Raw genomic sequence first — 21,940 nt, 5'->3', positions numbered from 1 at the left:
GGAGAAGGAAAGGCATCAGTTCCGCTTAGAGGGGAAACACGGACACAGCCGAACTGTTTTGAGAGAAGACTACCAAACAGTCACTGACATGGCTGCCACCTAGGGCTCACCAGCGCTAGGCCCTAGGGATCATAGTATGAGGCCGCGATCCCTAGGGTTGATGTCAGCAGTGGGGAGTCAGACGCTCCCTTGGTCGTCCTTCCCTCTGGTTGATGACCAGTTTCCTCCGAGTCTCCCGCCATGAACTGATTTCCCGCTTCCATCTGAGACGCTGTGTATCTAAGGGGACCCAGTCGCAGCATAGGCGTCTGTGTGACTGATGCGTCAGCGTTCTACTTGGGCGTTTGTGTTTACTGTAGGTTCACAGGGCGAGTGTGTACGCTATTAGCGTCTGGATTCACTCAGCATTCGCTAACGTATTGATTGATCCTGGAAGCGGGTTGAGTCTCGCTGTATCCCACTCTCCTGAGTCGGGTAATACAGCACTAAGGGGGGTCATTCCAACCCGATCGCACACTGCAGTTGTTCGCAGTGGTGCAATCGGGTCTGAACTGTGCAGGCGCATCGCTGCCCGGCGACTGGAAACAACGGGAGACGCCGGGAAGTATGGGACCTTACGAAGAACGTGCAGCAAGAAGGCGCTTCTGGGTGGCAACTGACCATTTTCAGGGAGTGCCGTGAAAAATGCAGGCGTGTCCAGGCGTTTGCGGGCCAGGTGTCTGACGTTAATTCCGGGACCTGACAGGCTGAAGTGAGTAAGTTCAGAGCTACTCAGAAACTGCACAAAAACTTTTTGCACAGCTCCCCTGCACAAGCGAGCGCACACTTGCTAAGCTAAAATACACTCCCCCATAGGCAGCGACTATATGATCGCACGGCTGCAAAAAACTGCTACCGTGCGATCAATTCGGAGTGACCCCCTAAATCTCTATCTACCTTTGGGTACGAATAGTTGGATAAGTGCCAGATGCATATGAGTTTGATAACTATTGCTGCTGTTTTCTTTCGCTGTGCGACTAAATACGGTTAAATCCTATATAAGGTAATGCAGTAATATGTTTCTTCAACATACTTGAAATGATTACCGTCACATATTGTGTAGTTAACACTGTACAAGTGTGTGATTATCATGTCTTAAGAGCGGCAGGGGTGAGGAAAATACACTCACAGCAGCACCAACACTCATGTTTGTCTTGCAAAGCTTGGTTAACCTCTCACGATCTGGTTCAGAATGGTTTGTGTGTAAGTTGTTTTAGCTTTCACCAAAGTCTCTTGAAAAATCTAAGGCAGACACAGTTGCAAGTGGATCTCCCATGGGCTACTTTCGCACAGACATCCAGTACAGCTGAGCGGATAATGCCAACTTCCTTACCAAAGATAGGTTACACGATTAACCCTTACATACAGCATTCCATCGGGGGTTTATTACATCCATCAGGGAAGCAGCAGCCTCTGACCAAAAACAGGCTGAAAGGACGGTGGTAAGTAAATCACATAGACATGAAACAACATCTTCACAGTCTACACATGTTTCAGGTGAGGATTCGTCGGAGGATGAAGACTCATTACACTTCGGTTCTGCATACAGAGATGAGGAGGAAGGCCTCAGCTCAGTGGACATATCAGAGCTAATTAATGCAGTGAAAGTCATTCTATCCTTAGAGGAGACAGCAGAGCCTGTGTTAAAATCTAAGGAACCTGTGTTTAAACGTCCAAAAACAGTTAGGACTGAGTTTCCTGGGTCAGAACAGCTACGGAAATTATGCAAGAGGCTTGGGTTACGCCCAGTAAGAAGTTAGGAATACCAAGGAAATAGAACTCCAATTATCCTCTTCCAGCTGGGAACTGTTTAAACAGGGAGGTGGCTCCCAAAGTAGATACGCATGTCATTCGATTGGTGCGAAAATCTATATTACCTCTGCCTTCAACATCATTAAATGATTTCACGGATAGGAGAGCTGATGGTTTTCTAAAAACAATTTTTTCCTTGTCTGGGGCAATCATAAGACCAGCCATGGTTTCAGCCTGGATGGTGAAAGCAGTGGCTGCCTGGGCTGATGCATTGGAGGAGGATCTTTCATTGGCATCTAGAGAGCAAAAATCCCATATTGCACATATCAAACAGGCGGCGTTGTTTATGGAAGCAGCCTTGGATATGGGTACAATTGCCTCTCAGGCATCAGCTTCAGCAGAAGACGCTCGCAGAGCGGTTTGGCTACGTACATGGAAAGCTGATTCAGAATCCAAGAAGGTTCTGGAGTCTCCTTTAACTGGAGATATTCTTTTTGGTAAAGAATTAACCACTATTTTGGAGTCAGAAGCAGACTCCAAGAAAGTGAAGTTTCCTTCCACACACAAATTCAAGCCTAGATTTCCAGCTTTTCGGCTCTTTCGGTCTCAAGGAAAAGGTGATGACAAGCAGTCCCAATACAACAAGTCTGGTAAGACTAAAAAGCATTGGGCTACCAGAGGACCAGCTTCCAAATCAGAAGATAAGCCATCAGCTTGATGGTGCTTGGCTCCACCTGGGACCCCAGGGTGGGATGTTGACAACAGTCTACCACAGATGCCTGGGTGCAAGAATTGTTATCTCACGGTTATGCGTTTGCTTTCAAGAAACACACTCCTCAAAGGTTTTTTTGTACCAGCCCGTCTTCAGTGGAAACGAAGGCCAGGGCTTTGCAAGAGGCAGTTCAGATATTGCTTCAGTCAGGAGTAATCATCCTAGTTCTTCCTGCGCAACGAGGACAGGGTTTTTATTTCAACCTGTTTCTAGTACAGAAGCCAAATGGGTCATTCCGGCCCATACTCAATCTCAAAGTGCTGAACAAGAACATTTGGGTGCCTCTGTTTCATATGGAGACTTTACGTTCCATCATTTTGGCCATGGAGCCAGGGGATTATATGGTATCCCTGGATATCCAGGATGCTTACCTACATGTCCCTATAGCACTGTCCCATCAGCGCTATCTCAGGTTTGCTATCCTCCAACAGCATTTTCAGTTTCAGGCCCTTCCATTTGGACTGGCCACAACTCCCAGAGTATTCACCAAGATTATGGTGGTAATGGCAGCTTATCTCCGCCAGCAGGGAATAAGACTCTCTCCATACCTCAATGACCTATTAATCCTGGCACAATCTCAGGAATTGCTTCTGTGTCATCTGCAACTGACAATAGTTTGTCTGCAGAAATACGGTTGGCTCATAAATTGGGCAAAGTCGTATCTGGTTCCGTCACAACGGATGACTCATTTGGGGCTGTATTGGATTTGAGCCTTCAGAGAGTAACCTAACCTCTGAACAAAATATCCAAAGTTCAGTCAAGGATTCAGGAGCTGCTACACAGTCGAAAGGTATCCATTCACACAGCAATGCGTGTGATGGGATTGAGGGTGTCAGCATTCGACATGGTGGAGTATGCTTAGTTTCACTCGAGGCCTCTGCAACATCTGATCCTTGCCAAGTGGAATGGTTTTCCTCCGATAATGAAAACTCAGACTATGGTCCTTACTCTGGAAGTAAGGAGGTCATTAGCCTGGTGGCTACAGACATCCCATCTGGACAAAGGGAGACCCTATTGGATATCTGATTGGGAAATTCTGACAACGGCTGCCAGCCTTCAGGGCTGGGGAGCGGTGTCAGGAAGGTTGTGTTTCCAGGGGCAGTGGACCAAGGAAGAAAGTTGCCTGCCAATAAATATATTGGAACTTCGGGCCATATAAATGGCACTGATTCAGGCAAAGGACATCATTCCGGGGAAACCAATTCAGATCTGCTCAGACAATGCAACGGCGGTAGCATACCTCAACCATCAAGGAAGAACTCGCAGCCAGAAAGCAATGAAGGAGTTAAGTCACACATTAAAGTGGGCAGAACTTTATCATCCAGCCTTGTCCGCAGTGTTCGTTCTGGGAGTCCTAAACTGGGAAGCAGATTTTCTCAGTCGACACGCCATTCATGCAAACGAATGGGCTTTACACCTCAAGGTCTTCCAAACCCTGGTAGACAAGTGGTGGTTGCCAGAGATAGATATCATACCATCCAATCAGAACAAGAAAGTTCCTACATACGGGTCAAGAACAAAGGATTCCAAAGCGATCTTTGTGGATGCCTGGTCAGTGAGATGGGACTTTCGTCTGGCCTATGTGTTTCCACTAATTGCCCTGTCACCCAGGGTGATGCAAAGGAAGGGGTGCTGTGATACTAATAGCTCCGGCATGGCCCAGAAGACATTGGTACACAGATCTGCAGAGGATGTCGATGGATGGTCCATTCCTAATCCCTCAACATCCAGATCTACTATCTCAAGGTCCTTGTTATTACAAACATCTGGATCGACTGTCTTTGACGGCGTGGCTCTTGAGACCTCCATCCTGAAGGCAAGAGGATTCTCACAACAGGTAATTCAAATTATGCTCAGATCAAGGAAACCTTCCTCAGCTCGCATTTATCACCGAATATGGCAAGCCTATATTCAGTGGTGCAATGATCGGAAATCAGAGTTTCCAGAATCTTAGCATTCCTTTAGGCAGGAATGGATAAAGGTTTAAGGGTGGCTTCCTTGAGAGTGCAAGTGTCAGCATTGACTGTATGGTTCCAAAAGAAAACTGCTAACCTACAGGATGTGCGAACTTTTTTCCAGGGAATGCTGCACATTCAGCCTCCCTTTGTTCCTCCTACAGTGCCTTGGGAGGTTGCCTCATTTGAACCACTTAAAAGAGTGGATCTTAAATGGTTGACTGCTAAAGTTTTCTTTCTGCTGGCCATTGCTTCAGCTAGAAGAGTTTCAGATTTAGGGGCATTATTATGTCGTCCTCCATTTCTGATTTTTTTTTATCCAGATAGAATGGTTCTTAGAACCAAATCTGGGTATCTTCCTAAGGTGGTGTCTAAATTCCACCTTAACAAAGAAATTGTTGTCCCGGCCTTCCAGGAGCCGGACCTTTCTGCGGGAGATGCATCGTTGGACATAGTCCGTGCCTTAAGGATTTAGGTGGCTCGTACCAGTGCCATCAGAAAGACAGACACTCTCTTCGTTCTCTACGGATTTCACAAGAGAAGATGGCCTGCTGATAAGCAGACACTGGCAAGGTGGCTTCGGATGACTTATTTCAGAAGCATATTCTCGAGCTGATCTCCCTATTCCGGCTAATGTCTCTGCTCATTCTACTCGTAAGGTAGGTCCGTCATGGACAGCACAGCGTGGTGCTTCAGCAGAACAGATATGTAAGGCAGCCACATGGTCTTCAATTAACACATTCATTAGACATTATGCCTTTGATACCTTTGCCTCTCAGGAAGCTGAATTCGGGCGAAGGATTCTCCTGTCCAATCACAATGTTATCCTGTGGACCCTGCCGGAGAAATATTCATTATGGTAAGAACTTACTGTTGATAACGGTATTTCTTTTTTCATCCACTAGGGGTCACTGGAGTACTCTTGGGATATGGACGGCTTCAGCAAGAACAGGGCACTGAATATTTAAATTTAGAACTCTCCTCCCCTCCATATCCCAGAGTACCTCAGTGTTTTTTCTGTGCTCGAAGTAGCAACAAGGCTTGTGGGGAGCTCCCACACCTATTTTGAATATTTTATTTTTATTTTTTCAACACTTTATTCACATCCCTTCCCCCCTTCCAAAAGGCGTGGGTCCGGGATAGTGGAAGCTGCTACAAGCAGCTGCTGGCGTGTCGGTCCTCACTAAAAGAGCACCCTCACAGCCAAGTGCAGATCATCCTGCAGGAAGCTGGACGGAGCTTACAGAAGAAGCCCCGTCATAGCCCCTCGCCACAGGAGTTCAGGTATGCTGGGGATGGGGCGGTCAGCTCACGCTGCCGTCCCGCTGTATGGGGAACGTTGTTTAGTGCGCGCCAGTGCTCCCTGCTAGTTGCCGCCAGAGCCGCTCACAGTTCCACACGCTGTGCACAGCGCCGGCCGCAGATCCGCCCGGCACCCGCTCCCCGCTGGAAGTCCACCGCCGCTATACAGGCTACCCGGCTCCCAGCAAGATCTCCGGTTCACGACGGTACTCGGGAGGGAGGGGGCGATTCTTCTCACAGCAGCGCGGCTGCAAAGGGGGGGAGAAGGCTGCATGTGTTGTGGTATAATTACATAGGCTTTTAAGCCTATATTAACAGGGTTGCTTTTTAATGCAGTTGGTTACAGGTTGTAGACTTTAAATGTGTGTTATAACCTGACCTGTGATTATTAGTGTAAGCATGGCATGGGGGCCATTTTAACCATGCTTCCTGTTCAATCCTGTTTCTCCTTCAGTTTGGAAGATCCTGTTCTACAACACTACTCCACCGGAGGCGCAGGGGTGTTAGTGGGAATTTGGGATCAGATTTCATATAGTACTGGCCACGTGCACTGCACTTCGGCCATATATATATATATATATATATATATATATTTATATATAGACACACCTTAGTACTATTTTACTGAGTCGTGCAAGTTGTGTATTGTATTGTCTGTCTGCATACTGAGTAAGGCAATACTGAGTAAGGTCTGTAACAGTGTGTTACCTGATGGATCTACTACATGTACAGTATGTTTTGTGAATTCAGCTACAAATACAATTTCTGCTCCGGTTTCAAAGCCGGTTTCATTGCCGGACCCTCCATGGGCTATGCTAACAGATGTCATGGCTGGATTGCAATCAGAATTGGCCGCCGCTCGACAAGAGCGGGAAGCAGCAAGATCTGAGTCTAGGGTGAGACCGCCAGAACTACCGGAGGGGTCTTAGCCTTGCCAAAAGTCCATTTGGGGTAGAAGGGATAAATTTCATTTGTCTTATGATTTACCAGTTTCTGCTATGTTGCATTCTGACGATTCTATGCCAGACCTCACTGCGCAAGATGAGGGTGAGGAGGGCGCATTAGACCAGCAGTCAGATAGTGAAGATTTTGACAGCCCAGGCATTGATAATCTCATCAGAGTGGTGCGTCAGTCTCTGAAGTTTACAGAAACTGAGGAGCCTCTGACAAATGATGAAGTCGTCTTTACTAAACGACAGAGATCTCCAATGTGTTTTCCTGTTTCGGAATCTCTTAATAAGATGTTAGTAGAAACACGAAAAAATCCGGATAAACGGTTTTCTATACCTCGCAGATTTAAGTCTAGTTACCCGTTTCCAGAGTCTGTGACATCTACATGGGAGAATCTGCCATTGGTGGATTCGTCTGTGTCAAAACTTACAAAGAAATTAACCATACCAGTACCAACTGCTACTACGCTTAAAGACCCTTCAGATCATAAAATAGAAGCTATGCTAAAGTCCATGTATATAGCAGCAGGAGTGTTGCTTAGACCTGGGTTGGTTGGCATTTGGGTAACTAAGGCGCTAATTGTATGGATAACAGAACTCAAGTCTGGCCTACATGACGATCACCTTGTACTTCTCACTCATCAAATCTGTGAAGCTGCTGAGTATCTATGTACAGTTTCTACTGACATCTGTCAGCTCACTTCTCACATTTCATCGTCGCTAGTTACAGCACGACGAGCACTCTGGCTGCTTTCTTGGCAAGCGGAGGCAGAGGTCAAAAGAGGTATAGAGGCGTTACCTTACGGTGGCGAGAAGTTGTTTGGTCCTGAATTGGACAAATGGATTTCTGAGGCCACGGGAGTAAAGTCTGTTTTCCTACCATTGCCTCCAACGGTACCTAGACGGAAATACTCTGGCCCGGCGTTCAAATCCTTTAGACCTCAGCCCTTTCGAGGCCGTGGTAGAGGAACAGCCACGCCTGGTAGACGAGGTCGAGGACGTGGTTTCCAACAAACCAAAACCAGTTGTCAGGACGCTAAGGTCACCGACAAGCCAGTGGCATGACGGGCTCCCAGCCCATCTCAGATCTCCAATTGTGGGAGCACGCCTTCAGACGTTCCATTTGGCGTGGTTCCAGACATCCACAGATGGGTGGATCCGCAATTTAGTGTTAAAAGGTTACAAAATAGAGTTCGACTGTCTCCCGCCACTGCGGTTTTTCAAGACAGGACTGCCTCTGTCGGACGACAAGAGGGCGGTTCTGCAAATTGCCATTCAGTCCCTGCTGGATTCAGCAGTTTTGATTCCGGTCCCTGTACACCAACAAGGTCAGGGTTATTATTCCAGTCTGTTTGTGGTACCAAAGCCGGATGGCTCCGTCAGGCCAATATTGAACTTAAAGGGTCTCAATCAGTACGTCACTTACTACAGATCCAAGATCTCTGCGGTCAGTAATTGCAGGTTTAGAGCCACAGGAATTCATGATTGCGCTAGATCTCAAGGATGCGTACTTACATATTCAAATTTGGCCACCTCATCTGAGGTTCTTGCGTTTTGCGATACGGAAGAACCATTACAAGTTTCAGGCTCTACCGTTTGGCCTCTCGTCAGCGCTTTGGGTATTCACCGAAGTGATGTCTGTGATGATAGCTCAACTCAGATCCCTGGGAGTGATAATAGTTCCGTACTTGGACGATCTGCTCATCAAAGCTCCGTCTCAACAGATGCTCCTCCAACATGCGTTGCTAACGTACAATGTACTAGTTCAGCATGGTTGGATTGTCAACTTCAAGAAATCACATCTAATTCCGTCTCAACGACTTCAATTCCTAGGTATGATTCTCGATACGGTAAATCAAAGAATTTACCTACCAGAACAGAAAGTACAGATTATTCGTCATCTGGTACAATTAGTGCTCAAGCCACGCACAGTCTCGGTACATTTGTGCATTCGCCTCTTAGGCACAACGGTGGCGGCTTTCGAAGCGCTTCAGTTCGGAAGATTTCACTCACGTCCTTTTCAACTGGATGTGCTCGCACAGTGGTCGGGCTCGCATCTGCAGATTCACCACAGGGTGAGGTTGTCGCCACGGGCCAGGGTATCTCTACTCTGGTGGCTCAAAGTACACAATCTAACCGCAGGGAAACGGTTCGGCGCCTGGAATTGGATAATTCTAACGACGGACGCGAGTCTCAGAGGTTGGGGTGCTGTAGTTCAAAATTGTCAGCTCCAGGGTCTCTGGGCGGATCACGAAAGATTGCTGTCTATAAATGTCCTGGAACTCCGGGCAATTTACAATGCTCTACGACAAGCAGTGCACATGCTTCGGTCTCAGACTGTCCAGGTGCAGTCAGACAATACGACGGCGGTCGCGTACATCAACAAGCAAGGAGGAACGAGAAGCCGCATGGCCATGCGGGAAGTAGCTCGAATCCTCAATTGGGCCGAACATCACCAAGTGATATTGTCGGCAGTGTTCATTCCGGGAGTGGACAACTGGGAGGCGGATTATCTCAGCCGTCGGGATTTTCATCCAGGAGAATGGGCATTAAATCCAGAAGTGTTTCACATGTTGGTCCAAAGGTGGGGTTACCCTCAAGTGGACCTGATGGCATCTCGCCACGATCACCAAACGCCCCAGTATGTGTCCAGAACGAGAGATCCAAAGGCAGTGGGGGTGGATGCTCTCACAATCGCGTGGCCGTACAGCCTCGTGTATCTGTTTCCACCGTTTCCGCTGCTCCCTCTGTTGCTAAAACGGATCAAAAGAGTGTCCGCCACAGTCATACTAGTGGCGCCTCATTGGCCTCGGAGAGCTTGGTTCTTGGATCTCTGTGGATTACTCGCAGACGATCCTTGGCCGCTCCCGCTACGTCCGGACCTGTTACAACAGGGTCCTTTCCTTTACCCCGATTTAGCGCGGCTTGTTTGACGGGGTGGCTGTTGAGACCGCCCTCTTAAGAAGAGAGGGCATTCCAGAATCGGTTATACCAACCATGTTACGTGCTAGGAAGCCAGTTACGGCAGCTCATTATTACAGAATTTGGCGTGCCTATATAGGTTGGTGTGAAGCTCGGAAGTTTCCGACATCATCTTTCAAGTTATCCCGTCTTTTGTTATTTCTACAGACGGGGTTAGATGGAGGACTGCGTTTATCTACACTAAAGGTGCAGGTATCTGCTTTGTCAGTTTACTTTCAAAGACGATTGGCTCTATTGCCGTCTGTACACACCTTTCTGCAAGGTGTCCTCAGAGTACAGCCTCCATTCATTCCACCTACAGCGCCATGGGACTTGAATCTGGTTTTAGATTTCTTACAGTCTTCATATTTTGAACCCTTACAACAAGTGGATATTAAGTTTCTCACTTGGAAAACAATTTTTCTACTAGCCTTAGCTTCGGCAAGGCGTGTTTCAGATTTGGGTGCCTTGTCATGCAAACCACCGTATTTGGTGTTTCATGATGACAGAGCGGAACTTCGGACGAATCCCGCTTTCTTACCAAAGGTAGTGTCATCTTTTCACATCAATCAACCAATAGTAGTTCCCGTGTTAACAGGACATTCTGGAACTTTGGATGTGGTACGCGCATTACGCGTTTATGTATTACGAACGTCTACAGTTCGTAAGACGGATACGTTGTTTGCTCTCTATGATGCTGCCAAGATGGGTTGGCCAGCTTCTAAGCAGACCTTATCCAGATGGATAAAACTGACCATACGTCAGGCTTACCTTCATGCTAGGTTACAGCCGCCTACATCAGTAACAGCTCATTCCACACGTTCTGTGGGAACTTCATGGGCAGCTGGTCGTGGGGCTTCTACGACGCAGCTTTGCCGTGCGGCTACATGGTCATCAGTGCACACGCTTGTGCGCTTTTACAAGTTTGATACGTTTGCGGCATCAGCATCTAGCTTTGGCCGCCTAGTGTTACAGGTGCCAAACAGCTCTCCCGCCCACGGGGGAAGCTTTGGTACGTCCCAAGAGTACTCCAGTGACCCCTAGTGGATAAAAAAGAAAATAGGATTTTGGTACTTACCAGGTAAACCCTTTTCTTTGAATCCATAGGGGGCACTGGACGCCCACCCAGAGCAGTTTTACCTAGTTTGTGGTAAGTTCAGTGGATCTTATGGTAACACATTCTCACCGACTGGTTCAAAGTTTCAAGTTCTATCGGTTATGGTGTCAACTGTTTAGTTGTCAGTAACGTTATGTGTCAACTTTATTGTTGTCCGTTATGTTATATGTAATTCTCCATTGTCAACCTCTCTATAGTTCCTGTTCGGCTCAATAAATAACACTAAGGTACTCTGGGATATGGAGGGGAGGAGAGTTCTAAATTTAAATATTCAGTGCCCTGTTCTTGCTGAAGCCGTCCATATCCCAAGAGTACTCCAGTGCCCCCTATGGATTCAAAGAAAAGGATTTACCTGGTAAGTACCAAATTCCTATTTTCTCCTAAGTCCACAGGGATCCCACCCTGATGCATCAGATTTGAGGATCCTTTCACTCACTAACCTCTTCCTTCTTGTATGAAAGGGTGTGCATGTGTGTTCTTCTTGCCTGATTAGGGCTCTCTATGATGCTCCTTCCTTGAGCTTTTGAAAAACAACTGATTTGCCTGAGCCAGGAGGCGGGGATATATGGACAGGCCCATTGCATGCTGGGAGGCCGAAAGCTTTAACCGTTTGGTGCAAATCTGCTGTCGCATCATCATATCCCAATGTTATCCTGTGGACTTAGGAGAAATACCGTTATCAACGGTAAGTTTTTAACATAACGAATATTTTTTATTTTTTTTATAACATTTGATCTTTGTTATTTTATTTACAGCCATTTAATACTGATGTCATTGAATATGTCGCTGGCAGGGTACTTTATGGCGGCGGGGACGCTCAGCTCTGCAGCTTGCTACGCACATGGTCCCCCGCGCAGTGAGTGGAGCCTGACCCTTCTCGCATGGACGCTGCAGATCCTAGCCTGCACATTGATTTACTGCGGCCTTGCCCTCCCGGAGATTGCTCTTGCTGTCATTGCTGTTCTCTTCTCTGTGAAGGTGCTGTGCTATCCCGTTACCGCTCTGTGTTACCTGTACAGGTGAGTGGCACACTTTCATGAAACATCATACAATTGCAAATGACCTTAAGTAAATAAAGGGAAAAGTGTCACTACAGCTACATATACATGTGTCCTCATACATTATTGATGCAGTCACTCCAAACAACCTTTCTTGGCACACCAAGTTTCGTGAGAATTTTCTAGTGTCAGCCATCTTTTTTTTCCCTTTACTGAAATACATCTTAAGGTGTGTACACACAGTGAGATAAATCTGTAAGATTTTGGCTATATAGTCAAAATCTTATGAAAAGTTAGTGGATATCTCAAGGTGTTAGGCAGCTTGCGATACAGATTTGATCCCGATGCACGATCCCGTGGGGTCGGTATCGTAAGGCTAGATAGACTGTGCAGGCAAGTCAATCTTGACTACCTAGTGTACTATCTAGTACAAAGTCTAGTCAAAATTGGCACTTAGTCAAAATCGTACATAGACAAAATCTCTAAAACAGATAGCACAAAGATAGTACAGATTTTGACTATCTGGGCTCTGAGGGAGTTCAAGGGAAATCTTATAGTCAAAATCAAACATAGCAGGGATCTTATCGTGTGTACACACCTTTAGTCACAACTCAATGAGACTAGGATGCTGAGTAATGTGAAATATGATACCATTATATCTGTGTGTGACTGAGTTTCTGAGTCTATGTACAAAGTGCTACAATGTAGCAGATGCAGCTTTTTTCCAATACACGTTCTGTTCTGCTCTGTATACAGACTCAGTCACACACAGTATACAAGTGTCATATCACATTATTCAGTACAGTATCCTGGTGTGTCCTAGTCACATTGCATTGCGACTAAGACACATTTTTGCTCCCAAAAAGTGCCTCTAACCGCCATTTAAAAAACTGCTCTAGACAAATGACAATTATAAGCTATTCAGACGGGATCAGTATGAAATACCTATAATCAAAATCCCGACGGTCAAAATCCCAATTACATTTGATCGACAGTCAAAATCCTGACAAGGTCAAAATACCGACATTTAAAATACAGACGATGTCAAAAATGTCGACAGGTCAACAAGTCGACAAGAGGTTTTCATTGTTTTTTTGTGTTTATGTCGACATGGACACTGTATAAGTGTGCCGTGTCCCCTCCAAGAAGCTCAAAATGGGCGTCCTAGCCCTTGCACATGCATAGCAGGGGGAGGGCTGAGACAACAGGTGTGACAATTGCAAAATACACAAAATCGGTCGCAGCAAGGTATGATTCTGACTCAGACTCTGAGATTTATCTCACTAGAATAAAAGTCTCAGCGACAGTAAATTAGCAGCTTTCTCTTATTACTGTACACAGAGTATTAAAGGGTCAGTAAACTGCAGTGGAGAGAGAGTGATCTATCTATAAAATATATAACATATAAACCTTCAAAACTCATGGATAGAATGTATCTCTCTCCATTATGATGGTATCAGTGGTCCATCCAGGCAGGATAATTTTGCTCATTTTTGCTTCTGCCAAGGAGGTGTTAGCAAGGTTTTCTTTCCCGTAATTACTGCATTGTGCGCTTAATTGAATCTGCCCCGGAGAGTTGCTAGAACTTTCGGGATGGGATTATAAAACATAGAGTTTTCTGGTCTTTATAAGCAATTATTTGGCATAGCATTAAAGCATTCCAAATTTACAATCCCCTACACTGATGAGCCACAAACAAAGGGTGACAGGTCTTAGTATGTGACATCTTATTTTGACGTTTGCCTGTCTCATGCTCAGAATGCTCAGCGAGTAAGCTATTGGTATTATCAAACTACTATGTAAGTGATGTTCTCATAAATGGCCGTCCGTGCAACAGAAATGATCCAGTTCAGCCTGGCCCACACACATCTGGAAGAGTAAGAGATTGTTGGTTAATCATTTATAATGTTTCTCTGTTTCTCTAGAATAATGACACGTAAGAAGCCGGTCTTTAAATTTCTTACGGAAGAGGAATACAAGGAACGTTCTGAGGAGGAGACCTCAAAGGCTCTTGGAGAGCTCCGTGACTTCTGTAGTGGTCCTCAGTTCAACTCATGGCTTACAGTGTCCAGGCTTTCCTCACCTAAGAGGTGCGCGGTTTACCGTCGCAAGATCCGTGGTGCCATGCCCTAATGCTTATCTGCTGCTTCAGTGTTTCACTTTCTTTACAGTGTTTCAATCAATGTTATCTGAATTTCTCTTTGCTGAGAGATCTGAAACCAGGAATTAGAAGAAAACCGATTGCTTGTCCTTCCCACATAAAGCCATATTGTTTTTAAGATTCACTTTAGTTACAAAATCATAGTGACCATTTGTTGTCACGTGAAATGTAATAGTTGGAGTATTTCACTTTATTAGTAAATTACAGATGTGTCCTCATACACTAAGCATCCATACATCATACGGCGTGAGATGACCGGCACAGCTGATATGCCCCGAGAGATGTAGCGACCTTACTTTTCTTTCAAATTTGTGCCTTACGCACATCACAGACGCAGCGACACACAGCGTACTTGAGACGCTAGGCTGTGACTTTATCCACCCAGGAATTGGTTTTACATAGCCACAGATAAAGCGTAAAAAATAACTTTGCATCACAAAAAGCTGCAGCCGCTACATCGCAACACTTCGTATACAGATTCAGACTCTGTCGCACACAGATGTACAAGTGTCGCACATCAAATTGCAAGCCAGTGATGTAGTTTTGTCACTTCTACTTATTTTGTTTATGGAAATAAGATGCATACTTTGCGCATCTGTACCTGAGTATTTTGTGCTGAATGACCACTTACTCCTATGTTGTACTGTACAGTGTCTCTGCGCTTTTGCGTTTTCACCTTTTAATGGTGGAAGTAAGAAGCTTTTTATCTTTCGTATTGCGTGTAAGTGTGTGCGTCTCTTGTTTCCTAGGTTTGCAGATTTTGTCCTGGGATCTAGCCATGTAACGCCAGAAGAGGCCAGGGTACACGAGGAACAGTTCGGGCTAGGAAGCCTGTTTCTGGAAGAACAACTATTCGCCCTGGACAGAGAAGCCGAGCAGAACCATCTGGAAGATGTAATACATGTAGATGACGAATTCATTGAGGAGGATCATTTTCTTGATAGTTCTCAGTCTGACAGTGAAAGAAATATTCAGCGGTGACGCTTAGCGGCATTTACAGAACTGTAATAACGTGAGGTGGTTCCTATGTACTCGTCCCATCGTTGGTCGGTCTGTGCTTTTATTTTTTATGTTGAAATTACAGTTTTATTTTTTATTTTATTTCTCTGACGTCCTAGTGGATGCTGGGAATCCGTCAGGACCATGGGGAATAGCGGCTCCGCAGGAGACAGGGCACAACATTTAAAAGTTTGACCACTAGGTGGTGTGTACTGGCTCCTCCCCCTATGACCCTCCTCCAAGCCTCAGTTAGGTTTTTGTGCCCGTCCGAGCAGGGTGCAATCTAGGTGGCTCTCCTAAAGAGCTGCTTAGAAAAAGTTTGTTAGGTTTTTTATTTTCAGTGAGTCCTGCTGGCAACAGGCTCACTGCAACGAGGGACTTAGGGGAGAAGAAGTGAACTCACCTGCGTGCAGGATGGATTTGCTTCTTAGGCTACTGGACACTAGCTCCAGAGGGACGATCACAGGTACAGCCTGGATGGGTCACCGGAGCCGCGCCGCCGACCCCCTTGCAGATGCCGAATAGAGAAGAGGTCCAGAAACCGGCGGCAGAAGACGTCTCAGTCTTCATGAGGTAGCGCACAGCACTGCAGCTGTGCGCCATTGCTCTCCGCACACTTCACACCAGCGGTCACTGAGGGTGCAGGGCGCTGGGGGGGGCGCCCTGGGCAGCAATGTAATATACCTATTCTGGCTAAAATATATCACATATAGCCCCTGGGGCTATATGGATGTATTTAACCCCTGCCAGGTTCCAAAAAAACCGGGAGAAGAAGCCTGCCGAAAAGGGGGCGGGGCCTATTCTCCTCAGCACACAGCGCCATTTTCCTGCCCAGCTCCGCTGCGAGGAAGGCTCCCAGGACTCTCCCCTGCACTGCACTACAGAAACAGGGTAAAAACAGAGAGGGGGGGCACTTATTGGCGATATTTATAATATTTGAGCTGCTATAAAGGGAACACACTTATTAAGGTTGTCCCTATATATATTTATAGCGCTTGGGTGTGTGCTGGCAAACTCTCCCTCTGTCTCCCCAAAGGGCTAGTGGGGTCCTGTCTTCTATCAGAGCATTCCCTGTGTGTCTGCTGTGTGTCGGTACGTGTGTGTCGACATGTATGAGGACGATGTTGGCGTGGAGGCGGAGCAATTGCCTGTAATGGTGATGTCACCCCCTAGGGAGTCGACACCAGAATGGATGGCTTTGTTTATGGAATTACGGGATAGTGTCAGCACGCTACAAAAGTCGGTTGACGACATGAGACAGCCGGCAAACCAGTTAGTACCTGTCCAGGCGTCTCAGACACCGTCAGGGGCCTGTAAAACGCCCTTTTACCTCAGTCGGTCGACACAGACCCCAGACACTGACACTGAATCCAGTGTCGACGGTGAAGAAACAAACGTATTTTCCAGTAGGGCCACACGTTATATGATCCACGGCAATGAAGGAGGCTTTGCATATCTCTGATACTGCAAGTACCACAAAAAGGGGGTATTATGTGGGGTCTGAAAAAACTACCTGTAGTTTTTCCTGAATCAGAGGAATTGAATGACGTGTGTGATGAAGCGCTGGGTTACCCCTGATAAAAAACTGCTAATTTCAAAGAAGTTATTGGCATTATACCCTTTCCCGCCAGAGGTTAGGGCGCGCTGGGAAACACCCCCTAGGGTGGACAAGGCGCTCACACGTTTATCCAAACAAGTGGCGTTACCGTCTCCTGATACGGCCGCCCTCAAGGATCCAGCTGATAGGAGGCTGGAAAATACTCTAAAAAGTATATACACACATACTGGTGTTATACTGCGACCAGCAATCGCCTCAGCCTGGATGTGCAGTGCTGCGGGTGGCTTGGTCGGATTCCCTGACTGAAAATATTGATACCCTGGATAGGGACAGTATTTTATTGACTATAGAGCAATTAAAGGATGCGTTCCTTTATATGCGAGATGCACAGAGAGATATCTGCACTCTGGAGTAAGTGCGATGTCCATATCTGCCAGAAGAAGTCTATGGACACGACAGTGGTCAGGCGATGCGGATTCCAAACGGCATATGGAAGTATTGCCGTATAAAGGAGAGGAATTATTTGGGGTCGGTCTATCGGATTTGGTAGCCACGGCAACAGCCGGGAAGTCCACCTTTTTACCTCAAGTCCCCTCCCAACAGAAAAAGCCGCAGTCTTTTCAGCCGCAGTCCTTTCGTTCCTATAAGAACAAGCGAGCAAAAGGACATTCATATTTGCCCCGAGGCAAAGGAAAGGGTAAGAGACTGCACCAAGCAGCCCCTTCCCAGGAGCAGAAGTCCTCCCCGGCTTCTGCAAAGGCCTCAGCATGACGCTGGGACCTTACAAGCGGACTCAGGGGCGGTGGGGGGTCGCCTCAAGAATTTCAGCGCACAGTGGGCTCACTCGCAGGTGGACCCCTGGATCCTGCAGGTAGTATCTCAGGGTTACAGGTTGGAATTCGAGAAGTCTCCCCCTCGCCGGTTCCTAAAGTCTGCTTTGCCAACGTCTCCCTCCGACAGGGCGACGGTATTGGAAGCCATTCACAAGCTGTATTCTCAGCAGGTGATAGTCAAGGTACCCCTTCTACAACAGGGAAAGGGGTATTACTCCACGCTATTTGTGGTACCGAAGCCGGACGGCTCGGTAAGACCTATTCTAAATCTGAAATCTCTGAACCTGTACATACAAAAATTCAAGTTCAAGATGGAGTCACTCAGAGCAGTGATAGCGAATCTGGAAGAGGGGGATTTTATGGTGTCCTTGGACATCAAGGATGCTTACCTTCATGTCCCAATTTGCCCTTCACACCAAGGGTACCTCAGGTTCGTGGTACAAAACTGTCATTATCAGTTTCAGACGCTGCCGTTTGGATTGTCCACGGCACCCAGGGGCTTTACCAAGGTAATGGCCGAAATGATGATTCTTCTTCGAAGAGAAGGCGTATTAATTATCCCTTACTTGGACGATCTCCTGATAAGGGCAAGATCCAGAGAACAGCTGGAGGTCGGAGTAGCACTAACTCAAGTAGTGCTCCAACAGCACGGGTGGATTCTGAATTTTCCAAAATCCCAACTGATCCCGACGACACGTCTGCTGTTCCTAGGGATGATTCTGGACACTGTTCAGAAAAAGGTATTTCTTCCGGAGGAGAAAGCCAGGGAGTTATCCGAACTAGTCAGGAACCTCCTAAAACCAGGGACAGTGTCTGTGCATCAATGCACAAGAGTCCTGGGAAAAATGGTGGCTTCTTACGAAGCGATTCCATTCGGCAGATTCCATGCACGAATTTTTCAGTGGGATCTGCTAGACAAATGGTCCGGATCGCATCTGCAGATGCATCAGCGGATAAAATTGTCGACAAGGACAAGGGTCTCTCTGCTATGGTGGTTGCAGAGTACTCATCTGTTAGAGGGCCGCAGATTCGGCATACAGAACTGGGTCCTAGTGACCACGGATGCCAGCCTGAGAGGCTGGGGAGCGGTCACACGAGGAAGAAACTTCCAGGGCGTGTGGTCAAGCCTGGAAACGTCTCTTCACATAAATATACTGGAGCTAAGAGCAATCTACAATGCTCTAAGCCTGGCAAAACCTCTGCTTCAGGGTCAGCCGGTGTTGATCCAGTCGGACAACATCACGGCAGTCGCCCACGTAAACAGACAGGGCGGCACAAGAAGCAGGAGGGCAATGGCAGAAGCTGCAAGGATTCTTCGCTGGGCGGAAAATCATGTGATAGCACTGTCAGCAGTGTTCATTCCGGGAGTGGACAACTGGGAAGCAGACTTCCTCAGCAGACACGATCTTCACCCGGGAGAGTGGGGACTTCATCCAGAAGTCTTCCACATGATTGTGGTCCATTGGGAAAGACCAATGGTGGACATGATGGCGTCCCGCCTCAACAAAAAACTGGACAGGTATTGCGCCAGGTCAAGAGACCCTCAGGCAATAGCTGTGGACGCTCTGGTAACACCATGGGTGTACCAGTCAGTGTATGTGTTCCCTCCTCTGCCTCTCATACCCAAGGTACTGAGAATTATACGGCAAAGGGGAGTAAGAACGATACTCGTGGCTCCGGACTGGCCAAGAAGGACTTGGTACCCGGAACTTCAGGAGATGCTCACGGAAGATCCGTGGCCTCTACCTCTAAGAAGGGACCTGCTTCAGCAGGGACCGTGTCTATTCCAAGACTTACCGCGGCTGCGTTTGACGGCATGGCGGTTGAACGCCGGATCCTAAGGGAAAAAGGCATTCCGGAAGAGGTCATCCCTACCCTGGTCAAAGCCAGGAAGGAGGTGACTGCACAACATTATCACCGCATTTGGAGAAAATATGTTGCATGGTGTGAGGCCAGGAAGGCCCCGACAGAGGAATTTCAACTGGGTCAATTCCTACATTTCCTGCAAACAGGATTATCTATGGGCCTCAAATTAGGGTCCATTAAGGTTCAAATTTCGGCCCTGTCGATATTCTTCCAGAAAGAATTGGCTTCAGTTCCTGAAGTTCAGACTTTTTTAAAAGGAGTACTACATATACAGCCCCCGGTTGTGCCCCCAGTGGCACCGTGGGATCTCAATGTAGTTTTGGATTTTCTCAAATCCCATTGGTTTGAGCCACTCAAATCGGTAGATTTGAAATATCTTACATGGAAAGTAACCATGCTACTGGCTCTGGCTTCAGCCAGGAGAGTGTCAGAATTGGCAGCTTTATCATATAAAAGCCCATATCTGATTTTCCATTCGGACAGGGCAGAATTGAGGACGCGTCCTCATTTTCTGCCTAAGGTGGTATCAGCGTTTCACCTGAACCAGCCTATTGTGGTGCCTGCGGCTACTAGCGATTTGGAGGATTCCAAGTTGCTGGACGTTGTCAGAGCATTGAAAATATATATTTCAAGGACGGCTGGAGTCAGAAAATCTGACTCGCTGTTTATACTATATGCACCCAACAAGCTGGGTGCTCCTGCTTCTAAGCAGACGATTGCTCGTTGGATTTGTAGCACAATTCAACTGGCACATTCTGTGGCAGGCTTGCCACAGCCTAAATCTGTCAAGGCCCACTCCACAAGGAAGGTGGGCTCATCTTGGGCGGCTGCCCGAGGGGTCTCGGCATTACAACTCTGCCGAGCAGCTACGTGGTCAGGGGAGAACACGTTTGTAAAATTCTACAAATTTGATACCCTGGCTAAGGAGGACCTGGAGTTCTCTCATTCGGTGCTGCAGAGTCATCCGCACTCTCCCGCCCGTTTGGGAGCTTTGGTATAATCCCCATGGTCCTGACGGAGTCCCAGCATCCACTAGGACGTCAGAGAAAATAAGATTTTACTTACCGATAAATCTATTTCTCGTAGTCCGTAGTGGATGCTGGGCGCCCATCCCAAGTGCGGATTGTCTGCAATACTTGTACATAGTTATTGTTACAAAAAAATCGGGTTGTTTATTGTTGTGAGCCATCTTTTCAGAGGCTCCTACGTTATCATACTGTTAACTGGGTTCAGATCACAAGTTGTACGGTGTGATTGGTGTGGCTGGTTTGAGTCTTACCCGGGATTCAAAATCCTTCCTTATTGTGTACGCTCGTCCGGGCACAGTATCCTAACTGAGGCTTGGAGGAGGGTCATAGGGGGAGGAGCCAGTACACACCACCTAGTGGTCAAACTTTTAAATTTTGTGCCCTGTCTCCTGCGGAGCCGCTATTCCCCATGGTCCTGACGGAGTCCCAGCATCCACTACGGACTACGAGAAATAGATTTATCGGTAAGTAAAATCTTATTTTTTTTAAGTACAGATTTTATGCATAATTTTAGCCATGTAGAATTTAAAAATACAGATTCATAAATTGTGGGGTCGAAATGTGAAGTGTCGGAAATGAAGTGCTGGGGCTTTCCTGGACACCTTTGTGCCTGTCTGGGGGTATTCTGGTTATATGCCCTGCCGCCCCCCCCCCCTCCCTTCCCTCCTCGCCCAGTGATCCGCACCATGTTGAAGTTTGTATCACATGGTTGTGCGGGAACATAAAGCATTCTATCTGTTACTATATGTGATACAGGAGATAGTGCGCGCCCCCCCCCCCCCCCCCCCCCCCCCCCCCCCCATCCCATCCTGGGAATTATAAGGATAATAGACGCTGAGTCCCTTCCCAGCACTTTGTGCTTTCATATGGTCATGCATTTGTTTGTATCTGTCCAGGTCCTGACATAGTCAGTGGTACAAAGATCTATTGTGTAATCCTATACAGCAGGGGTATTCACATGCAGTACTCCAGCTGCTGTAGAACTACACATTCCGGCATGCCCTGCCATAGTTTTGTTTTAGGGCATATCAAAACTGTGACAGGGTATGCTGGTATGTGTAGTTCTATGGCAGCTGGAGGGCTGCATGTTGTGTACCCCGGCTGTACAGTGTCCATCATGCGCAGATACACTGTACACACGACCCCCCACTTCTTGGGTGTGACTGCGCTCCGAGTTAAGGGCGTCACAGCAATCTGGCAGCTGCATGGGTAGCCGCGAAGGGCCATGGAGGTGGAAGCAGCTGATCGGAACTCTAATACTGCCAAGAGAGGTGGAGGGACAGAACCCAGGGCAGTTTCTATACTCCTTGAAGTGAGAGAGCCACACTTCAGAGAGATGACGAGAGACGGACCGGCAGGCTGGATTATTCTGAGGGTGAGAGAGAGACTGGGACGCATGCGCCCATAGAGAGAGAGAACATGGGCAGTGAGGGAGAATTTTGACCTTAACTTCAGTGATCATTGGGGATCAAAATCATAGACTGCAATTGTCTGGGCCTGCAGAGACCCCTATTACAGCTACGCTAAATGTCCCTTAAAGATGGGCACACAGTTTAGCTTCACTATATTGGGAAACGGGTGGCACTCGTTATACCGGCTGTTAGGATTCTGGCGCTCAGCATGCCGGCACCGGTATACCGACAACTTTG

General features: G+C 47.2%; 1 protein-coding gene across 1 annotated transcript in view; it reads left to right on the top strand.

The window, feature by feature from the left end:
* LOC134944934 (nuclear envelope integral membrane protein 2-like) overlaps nucleotides 1-15,160 on the top strand; it is a 65,629-nt gene extending 50,469 nt beyond the window's left edge. Inside the window, exons 7-9 of the mRNA XM_063933884.1 lie at nucleotides 11,642-11,867; nucleotides 13,772-13,936; nucleotides 14,757-15,160. Of these exons, the coding sequence (XP_063789954.1) occupies nucleotides 11,642-11,867; nucleotides 13,772-13,936; nucleotides 14,757-14,988 (623 nt within the window). The 3' untranslated portion in view covers nucleotides 14,989-15,160. The remainder of the gene's footprint in view (nucleotides 1-11,641; nucleotides 11,868-13,771; nucleotides 13,937-14,756) is intronic.
* Nucleotides 15,161-21,940: the final 6,780 nt, after the last annotated feature.

The sequence above is a fragment of the Pseudophryne corroboree genome, chromosome 7 (assembly GCF_028390025.1).
Source record: "Pseudophryne corroboree isolate aPseCor3 chromosome 7, aPseCor3.hap2, whole genome shotgun sequence".
NCBI classification, from domain to species: domain Eukaryota; kingdom Metazoa; phylum Chordata; class Amphibia; order Anura; family Myobatrachidae; genus Pseudophryne; species Pseudophryne corroboree.
The sequence above is the reverse complement of the archived record's forward strand: the minus strand, read 5'-3'. Positions and strand labels throughout refer to the sequence as shown.